General features: G+C 41.1%; 2 protein-coding genes across 5 annotated transcripts; both read left to right on the top strand.

Annotated features, from left to right (window-relative positions):
• Window positions 1-38: 38 nt before the first annotated feature.
• LOC129110106 (uncharacterized) lies at window positions 39-4,019 on the top strand. Its single transcript, XM_054622267.1, has 7 exons — window positions 39-446; window positions 535-799; window positions 1,186-1,386; window positions 1,469-1,561; window positions 1,684-1,870; window positions 2,035-2,242; window positions 2,335-4,019. The coding sequence occupies exons 1-7, from the start codon at window positions 39-41 to the stop codon at window positions 3,625-3,627; spliced, it is 2,655 nt and encodes an 884-aa protein (XP_054478242.1). The 3' UTR covers window positions 3,628-4,019.
• Window positions 4,020-4,358: 339 nt separating this feature from the next.
• On the top strand, window positions 4,359-9,260 carry LOC129110134 (replication initiator 1-like). Of its 4 annotated transcripts, none has more exons than XM_054622316.1 (5): window positions 4,359-4,438; window positions 5,376-5,565; window positions 5,646-5,761; window positions 7,127-7,270; window positions 7,421-9,260. In XM_054622316.1, exons 2-5 carry the CDS (start codon window positions 5,421-5,423, stop codon window positions 8,264-8,266), a joined length of 1,251 nt encoding a protein of 416 aa, XP_054478291.1. In that variant the 5' UTR covers window positions 4,359-4,438; window positions 5,376-5,420; the 3' UTR covers window positions 8,267-9,260. The 4 variants fall into 4 exon arrangements, with proteins under 4 accessions (XP_054478291.1, XP_054478290.1, XP_054478292.1 ...); XM_054622315.1 differs by lacking the exon at window positions 4,359-4,438 and adding an exon at window positions 4,560-4,668; XM_054622317.1 differs by lacking the exon at window positions 4,359-4,438 and adding an exon at window positions 4,715-4,789.
• Window positions 9,261-9,499: the final 239 nt, after the last annotated feature.

Raw genomic sequence — 9,499 nt, forward strand, 5'->3', positions numbered from 1 at the left:
GTAGGAGAAGAGGAACACGGCGTCTGAAACTAGATGTGATGCCTAAGAGAGTTTCAGTTGCAAATACCATCCAAAGAACGGAATCAGTGAAAGATCAGGATGAATGTCAGGTAGTTTATGAAGAATGTCCCATCAGCTCTGATTCTGAAATGAATGACGAAGGCCAGACTGGCACAAAGATTTCACAGCCAGAGACCAGTTCTGAGGCCAACTACTCTACTGCTCCAACTGCATCTTTGCCTGAGGAGCAAGTTGCGTTTGAGGGGGAGTCCGTTACCAGTAGCGTTGAGGAAATAATGCATCTAAGAGGACGGCAGGGAGGAGAGGAACACGACAACGAGTCGGTCCAGTCTCCAGGCATCACACTGGAGAAGTGCCTCACCTCTAGACAGAGGGCGACTGCTGACAGGGAGCCGGGCCTGACGGCGAGGAACAATCCAAGACAGGTAAAATTTCAGTTGTATCAACAACTACTACTCTTTATCAATGAATAATGAATGAAACATTGCAAACGTACATATGTTGTGGTTCCAGGGTTTGGACAGCATTGCTGAGAATGAAGCCCTTGGAAGCCAGGAGATCAAGGTTGAAGATAACATCTCAGTTCCAACACTTGTTGCACCCACCTGTGAAAACAGACAGAGTGCAAGTGTGCAGCCACAGCACCATCGTGATATAAGGACTGTTCTGGTGAAGGAGGAGAGCAGCCTCGTGCTGAATGAGGCCCAGGCCACGCAGGGCAGCAGACGCATCCGATGGAATGTGGAGCCAGTCAACATTGAGAACTCCTCCAGTCCATGTAAGTATTAGGCCAATAGTTCAACATTAGAAGATATGCGTACATATAAGAAGATTGATACCTCTCACAAGTCAGTGGAGCTACAGCCAGGAGGTGATTAGCTTAGCTTAGCATTGAGACTGGAAAATTAGTGAAGTTTATTTAATTTGTCAGGGAACATGTACGAAATGATGAATCTCATACAAAGAGAAGAGATGAATTGTACCAGATTTAGCTGCTAACTATTTTTCCGCTTGGCTAATAATCTCCTAGCTGTAGTTTCTAAAGGCGATGGTCAAATAAACTGATCTGTTTGTAAATCCACTTTGTGTTCTGAATTGACAGTCTGTAAGATTTTGAGGGCTCTATGTTTTCAGAGATGGATGTTTTGGGCTTTTTGCTTTCAGTAATGGAGAGTGGGGAGACAACGAGGGACGAGGGTTGCATCACCCCAGAGTTCAACACCAACCAGTGTATCTTCTACCCAGTGAAGGAGGAGGAGAGGGAGGTTCTACTTGGAGCTGTTCAGACCAACAGTGGGAATTTAACAACAGGAGCATCCAGTGATGCCCAGCAGACAGAACTTCAAGAAACCGATAGTATTTCAAGTGAGTCATTGCCTTTTCCAGTGATATTCTTCTTTTACCCAAGATTTTGGAAAGATTTTCATGTTGAATCTATTAACAACAGATAAAGGGAGCCATCATGTACCAGACTACCAGGAAATGAGAGTGAGAGGACAATTGTCAGAACCAGGGGTCTGTGACTTTGCAGATGGACAAGGTTTGTTTTTTCTGTTTGAAGTTACGTCCACTTGTAGGTACCTGTTAAACATCCTTAAGCTACTTATTAAAAATGTTGATCTTACTTAAGATATCTCGTCAATTTATAATCTGATCTTTCAGCTGTGGCAGACACTGAGTGGCAGCATCCACCAGACCTCCGGGACTTTCTTCTCCAGAGTTCAGATGAAGAGGACGTGGGTGGTGAGGAATTGTCTGATCCTCAGCTTGACTCAGAAGCTGAAGTAATGGCCTATTTCTCCAAGAACCAAACAAACAGCGCACAACAGCCAGATGAGCCGTCACAAAGGTACAGTACAGTATACAACCTTCAAAGTGCATTGCTAAAACAAACATATTGTCTACTATTGTATTAAGATTCAATAGGATTGTCATACTGTGCAGAAATAATGTTTCATTTTGACTTAAAACGTTCTTGTATATGAAAGTTGCTATGTTATTTTTCTCCCTTAGTTTGCCGACTTCAACGAGCCAGTTCCAAACACTGAGAGAGGAAAACAAGACCAGAGAGCCTATTGACTACTTCTCCAGTTATTTTGGTTGGGATACCTGGGTAGAAATTGCAAATTGCACAAATAAACTGTCCAACATGCCCAAACTTGTCACAGCCAGAGAGGTTGCACAATTTATTGGGATCCACATAGCAATGGGAACTTTAAAGGTTTGTGCTATTCTTTTTTAAAATCTTTACTTTGCTCTGTTAATTAGACAGAAGACAACTAAAGGTTTATTTGGTCTCTTGCTATTTTTCAGTTTCCTAGCCCAAGGCTCTATTGGGAGGACTTGACTAAGGTGCCTTTGATTGCTGAAGCCATGCCACATTCCCGTTTCCTAGAGCTGTGTCGCATGTTGAAGCTTGCCTCTCCTGCAAAAGATCCAGTCAACGGTAACGTTCAGGAAGGAAGGCATGACGGTGACACTCAAAATGCACTGCAAGATAAAACTCTCTCAAGCAGGCAAAGTAAAATGTGTCAGCGTAGTGATGGGCAGAGACAAAAGGACACGCCAAATGACCAGAACAGTTCGAAAACACTGACTGATCCGCTGTGGAAGGCTCAGCCATTATTGTGCCGTTTCAAAGCAGGATGCCAGTCGCTGAGAAGAGAGGGTGATTATGCGGTTGACCAATATCCCCTTCCTTTGACTGGGAAGATGAACAATAAGAAACTGTCTCTTTACTGTACAACATTAATTGGATTTGGCGGTTTGCTCCTACATGTGGATCTCAAGTTGGGTCCTTCCGGCAAAGAAGATGCTGTAGAAAAAATGGTCCCCAAAGGTAGTATGGTGTTTCTTTGCAAACAGGAACTCTCCACCCCTGCTATGCTAGAGCGTCTAATAGTTGCTGGCGTCGATGGTGCAGGAAGGGTTGGAGGAGCCAGAGGACAGATTGGAGATGAGTTCGTAAGCTCAGACGGGAAGCTGATGTTACGCAGATCGCACTGTGGCTTCATACTTTCTACTGCGGGAAATGGCCAGAGGAACATGGCTTCACTCATTGACAACTTTGAGAAGGCCCAGATGTCAGCTCATCTCAACCGAGATTTGCAGAATCTTTACGCTATCCCTCTCACTGCCTCAGCCCCAACCTGCTGGCCTCAAGCGGTGCTTTGGTACCTAACAGATCTAGCTCTGGTCAACTCCTGGCTCCAATACAGACAGGATCACAGGGCAGTGTCTGCACCTTTGACTTTCATGTCCTTCAGATTGGAGGTGTCTAAGTCTTTGATCCGCAGTAGCAGCTCTGATACCCAGGACTCTGTGCCTCCTCAACCCCCAAAAGAGAGGGCTCATGCAACAAATGATACCCCCGGTCCACCCAGCCTGGTGGAGGAGAGTCCTCTACCAGATGCAGCCACAAGGTACGATGGTTCGGGCCACTGGCCAGAGCAGCTTGGAGAGGGAGAAGGGGGCCGGTGTCGCTTTGGGGACTGTCAAAGAACATCTCGCGTGCTATGCCTTAAGTGCTGTGTGTTTCTTTGTATCTCACGCAACCACAACTGCTTTTTGAATTTCCATAATCAAGGTAGTTTTGAAAAACAGTAGTGTCCACCACAGAATTTCCCCATTTTTTTCCCCCAACATTTTTCTCTCTGAGTTAGAATGTATCTGTGCTTTTGGTGAATGAAAACCCAGCTTATCAAAAAATACAGTACTTTTCCATGATGCCTTTCACTAGCAGTGGCATACTTGTGAGGGATTATTTGTACTGCAATTCAAAAAAACAAGTGCTTTGTGATGTGGCTTATTATGTCATTGAGCAAGTGTAAAATAATTTCGCCTTCAGAAGAAATTGTAAAAATATATGCATAGCTATACACGTTGTGCTGCAGAAGAAGCACAACATATCATTTTGACATTTCAATTACCATGATTTTTCTTTTTTTTTACTATTTATTTTTAACCTAACCGAATTTACATTCCATGATGAGCTTGCTTTTAGATCTATGAATTAAATTTATTTGTATTTAAAAAACAATAAAAAAAACAGATGGAAAATATACATGCATTGTTGCTTTTTTTTTTAAAGACTGTCGAGACATTTTTGCACAAAAAAAATCTGATAACATTAAGTATGTTATTGCTCTATTGAAGTGTCCCAGTAGGCTGTGACAGTGAAACTATCTGTAAAGTTGTTTTTGGTCACATGACTGTGATCAACCATAGAATCAGACTAAATAGAACGGGACATAAGTTCAAATCATCATTGTTCATAAAGATATAACCCCGGCTGTCGTGTTGTGTGTTTCTAAATCATAATTAAAATAGACCCAGTATATGAACCCACGTGTCCCAGTATTTTGAATGAGAATCTTGTGTTATTATACAGAACAAGTGTGCGTCTTTTCCAAGAAAGGTTTGTGTTTCAATCTACACTCACTCTGCATCAGCGAGTGACGACCTGGTCCACTATTTTACATTTTAATGTTTAATTTGTGACAATAAAACATAGTACGACAACTGCATGGCAGCCATCTTAGTTGTATCGACGGCTATCTGTCACGCACACCAGGAAGTGTCCGATCTATGCGTTGTAGTTCTGGGGTCAACTCTTCCAGTCAAAGTGTCGTCAAAGAGCGGCTAGAGGTAACGTAGACGTCCACCCGGTTTAAAATGGCTTATTGGAATAGATTAGGCATATTTATGAACGTCCATCATACTTATTTACACCAGATTTATGCAAGCGACTTAAAAGACTTAAAACGTGGTGTGTGAAAAGGCACCAGAAGTCTCCGATCCTCTTTGAATGGCAGCCAGTGTTGTTAGCGCTAACTAGCTAGCTAGCTAGCTAACTAGCAGCTAGCTAGTTAGCATTAGCCCGCTCGATAGGCTGCTACTTTATGATTAGCGTTCAGCTTCGGGCTACATGCATGAAACTAAAGCAGCTACATTTAATGGAAACGGTAACAGTTTACCAGATGTGCTCGTTAATGGATTTAAATCAGTTAACTGGTGGCGGGATGCTTATAGGCTCTCATGGCGCTAGTTAGCTTAGCTAGCGGCCTTAAACGGTAGCATTAGCATTAGCCAAGATTAGCTGAAACTTGAATGTTTGTTGTGGGATATCTGCACTAATATTGACCATATGCGCTGTGGGTTCTACATGCAGTTGTTTTACAGGAACCTCACACTACTTAAGTGACTAAACCATGTGTTCTTTGTCATCTGTTGATCATAACTGTGGGATTAGTTATCACTGTGTTATTTTCCCGCTGTCAACCAAGCTGCTGGTATTTCCGCCTGATGAGTATCCTGACATTCACATCTGTCCTTGTTTCTTTAATTGCATTCAGGACTATTGTGTGTGTGTGGCTGTTGAGACCAGCCAGTATACCAGGATGGACTCGGAGATTCTGAACATAGAAGAGATAGTGATGGGTCGGGGATTGCCAGATCCACCTCCTGAAGTTCCCCCCGAAAAACCAGCAGAACCATACAAACCCAGAATCTTTAATGGACCTCCTGCAGCCTCCGTTCAACCCTGTAAGTACCCTCTGTTTGCTAAAAGCCAGAGAAAGATAAATGCTGTCTTTGCATGGTCTCATATCAATGTCTCTTTCCAGACCAGCATGAAAATCTGCAGTGTTTCCAGTGCTTCATCACCTTCTGCAGTGCCAAAGCCAAGGAAAGGCATATGAAGAAGAGCCATCGGGAAGAGTATAAGCAACAGCTTCAGCAGGTGAGCTTCACAATATCAGCTCGTTAAATGACCCGAGAGTAACCGGTTGTCACTTGTACATTTTGAGTTGGACCAATTGCCCTACACATCAGTACACTTTTTAAATAGGTCTTTATGATGGTAAGGTTTAAAAAGAGTGGTCATCGTGTTTAAAAATAAAAATAAATCTAAAGGTGGGTCAGTAAGTGTTGTGATCCCAGCTTTATATCACAAAATTCCCTCTAAATCAAAATATCTCAAAATAATATATATATATTCTTTAAACTACTGTATTTATAATCAATCAACTCAGTCTTCCAATACACATGAAATAGGCTTATATATTAAAATATTCAGTAAAGTAATTATTCCATTCTAATTTATCAAAAGGTATTAAAACTAATTCTACAATGTACAATTGTTGTGATTACTATATTTTACAGGCAACAATAAATAAACACAAGATATATAATAGTTTCAGTGGCATAAATAACACACACTTAGTACTAAAATCATACATTTTGTGCCATATTAAATGAAATTCATCAATATTTACTACATTCTGCACTCTGTTATCACATGCCTTACATGAATGTTTACTGTTGCTATACCAACTAGTGATTGCTTCTGTTAGCATATTTTGGGTGGCATGCATGTGATTTTGTGCCATTTATCCACCGACAAGAATTAATTAAATAAAAGAAACAATCAGATGGTCTTCCGTGGCTTTACTGAAGCCAACGGCCAACTGAAGAACGCAGAAAGCCCACAGCTTATAGTGTCCCAACAGTTGTCCTGCCGCCTTTTTATTTAAACCAGAATTGAAATGTATACGGGGTATCTGTAAATATACAAGTTAAATTGCATTCTGTATATAGAATAATAACATAGCTACAAGTCAGTTGCATAGACATTAACACCTTATATGTCACATCAGCCCTACATGCTGACACTGAGTGTAATTTTCTGTGCTTGAAAGTACTTAAAAAGCAGATTTCTCATGATTTAAATACCCATTAGTTTCCCATAATTTTCCCACATCAGGTTAAAGGTACAATTTGTGATATTTTGTTATCCTTAATCCTTAATTTTGCTGAAAGTTTCACATTGTAACAATAAATAATGGTCGCAAAGTGTATTTCCTTGTTATTTTGCGAAATTGAGATGTAAATGTATTTAAATATATTCCATGAGCTTTAGTGTAAACAACAGAATGCACACTGTATATATACAGCTTATACAATGTTACTGTGTTATCAGTAACCCGAGATCACCTGTCGTTGGTGAATAAAGTTAATCTGATAAACTTGGGTTTAACATTTTACAAGTATTTCTTGGTCCTGAATTGTTTTAACTTTGTCCCCTCAATTTTTTTTTTTTCCACAGGGAAACACTTTGTTCACGTGCTATGTGTGTGACCGTTCATTTCTGTCATCTGAGGAACTGACACAGCACCAGCCAACACACAGCAAGGACGACAAGCCCTTTAAATGTGTGCACTGCAAGGAGAGCTTTAAAACATTCTCCGAAGTGAGTATAATGATTCTGCTTGAAAAAAAATAGTCCTTTGCGGTATTAAAACTAATCACCATCATGAATGCAAAACAAATATGAGGCTCATTCTGGAACAAACCCCAATGTTTTATTTATTTATTTATTTTTTCCTTCTCATCTTCGCAGCTAACATCCCATAGAAGACAGGTTTGTCCAGAGAAACAGTTGGTATGTAAAGATTGCAATGAAACCTTCCGGAGCGCTGGACTGTTGCGTAATCATCGCCTGGCCCAGCATCTCCGCCCAGAGGTAGATACTGCAGAACAGCCGGAGGACCCTGCGAAAACCCACCGCTGTAAGAAGTGTGGTCAGGGCTTTGAAACAGAACCAGAGCTGATAGAACACCAGGAGAAGTACCCTGAAGGTCAGCAATGCAATGGCAGCGCTGCATCCGTCAAGAAACGCGGACGACCTTCCAAAGCTGAGGACCCGGCAGCTGCTGAGAAAAAGGTTAAGCGGAAAAAGAAAGATGAGCCAGAAGCGCCCGAGGAGGCCGTAAAGGCCAGCAGCACAGCAGAGTCAGCAGCACCTCCTGCAGAGGAAAAAGGAAAAGCAAGTGGGGCAAAGCGTGGCCGTCCCGCTAAAGCAGCAGTAAAAACAGAAACGGAAGATATGAAGAGTCCCGAGGAGGACAGTCAAGCTCCAGCAAAGGAGAAGAAACCTAAAGTAGAAGCTGCTCCTCCGGCCCGTCAGCACGCCTGTCCTGATTGTGACCTCACATTCTCCGGCTTGATCCAGCTCCGTGCTCACAAGAAGGAGAAACACGCCCCGCGGAAGGCCCATCCCTGCGAAGAATGCGAAGAGAGCTTTGCCCGTCCTGAGCAGCTGGACGCCCACATGTCACGGGCTCACGCCGTGGGCCGCCTCGCCTGTCCAGTCTGTGGGAAGAGCTTTGGCCGTGAGCGCACCTTGAAAGCTCACCAGAAAAGCCACCCGGAGGAAAAGCCTGAAAACCCAAGTGCAAAGAGATAATTGAGCCATGGGGAACTTGCAAAAAGTGTATGGTTTTTGAAGATTTTAGTCAGGAATTGTCCTTTTGCTTTTAACATTGGAGATCTGATCCTACTAATGGTAGTTCAGAGTTTGGAATGGTTTTGAGAATGACGTTTTAGCAAGGTTTGGATTTTTTGAATTTGAGTTTTGATTATGAGCTATTGAGATTTTGGACACAAAGGAACATCTCCGAAATAAAATAACCAAATGTTGTTGAGTCCATCTATTGCACCCGTTGCCACAAAACATAGTTTATTTGTAAAAAAAAAAAAAAAAAAACATCTGTTTTGATTAACTTTTTTAATGATTGTTTTCTGTTTTGTTTTTTTAAGCTTGAAATGTGTGTGTTTTGAATTTATTACTTGGAGTCTGGAGTTTAATTCACTGTGGTTAAAAAAAGGTTTATTTTTTTTTAATGTTTTTTTTCCTCTTGTTTTTATTCCAACACAAATTGGGTAAGTACCTATTTTGAAGCAAATTAGATGCCTAGTAGAGATACTATGTTTGAATGTCAGACAGGTTGTCAAAAGAAATGTTTTATGTACAGCTTCTGGTTCATATTCTGCTTTTTTTTTTTTTTTTTTTTTTTTTTTACTCTTTTGATTATGTTCCTTTCTAAATTATGTCTCATTGAGGAAGAATTTTAAAATATCATGATTTTGTTCTGCTGAAAAAATACTTTGGCTTAGAGCTCCAGATTCAATGTGGGCAGAAATGATCCACTATAAACCTCCTTGTCGATGACTAAAAATAATACTCCTTTTAATTTTTCACTTATTAGAATAATATTTCATGTCTTAGACATTTCTTAAATGGAACTCGTGACTCTTAAATGCCTTAGAGTCCCATAAGAAACTGTGTATATCATGTGTTTTTCACTGATTGGATTGTTTCTCTCCCCACTGCAATGTGTCTGGACACTGCAAAAATGTAATAAAACATGCTATCCCAAGGGAGGCTGCTGAAGAAATAACCTTTTGTCTTCGTCTCACTTCTAATGCAGGAACACAAGATTCAGATGTTAGCTGTTTGCTCAGCGAGGAACTAACTTAGTTGATGTTTACCTTTTCCACAGGGCAGCTGAACTATTCAGTTGTGTTTTAATATCGAACATTTTGTCCAAACACGCAAGTCTTGTGTCCTTTTACAGTTCAGGACATGCTGATATTTTGTGTCTCTGCTGTAGTATCAGGTGCGTTTACCTGTATTAAC

Source organism: Anoplopoma fimbria, chromosome 20 (genome assembly GCF_027596085.1).
Source record: "Anoplopoma fimbria isolate UVic2021 breed Golden Eagle Sablefish chromosome 20, Afim_UVic_2022, whole genome shotgun sequence".
NCBI classification, from domain to species: Eukaryota; Metazoa; Chordata; class Actinopteri; order Perciformes; family Anoplopomatidae; genus Anoplopoma; species Anoplopoma fimbria.

Coding starts and splice junctions, on each gene's coding strand:
- LOC129110106 (XM_054622267.1), top strand. CDS start 39: ATGCCTAAGAGAGTTTCAGTTGCAAATACCATCCAAAGAACGGAATCA. Junction 800..1,185: donor TGAGAACTCCTCCAGTCCAT/GTAAGTATTAGG, acceptor TTTTGCTTTCAG/TAATGGAGAGTGGGGAGACA. Junction 1,871..2,034: donor CCAGATGAGCCGTCACAAAG/GTACAGTACAGT, acceptor TTTCTCCCTTAG/TTTGCCGACTTCAACGAGCC.
- LOC129110134 (XM_054622314.1), top strand. CDS start 4,923: ATGATTAGCGTTCAGCTTCGGGCTACATGCATGAAACTAAAGCAGCTA. Junction 5,566..5,645: donor TGCAGCCTCCGTTCAACCCT/GTAAGTACCCTC, acceptor GTCTCTTTCCAG/ACCAGCATGAAAATCTGCAG. Junction 5,762..7,126: donor ATAAGCAACAGCTTCAGCAG/GTGAGCTTCACA, acceptor TTTTTTCCACAG/GGAAACACTTTGTTCACGTG.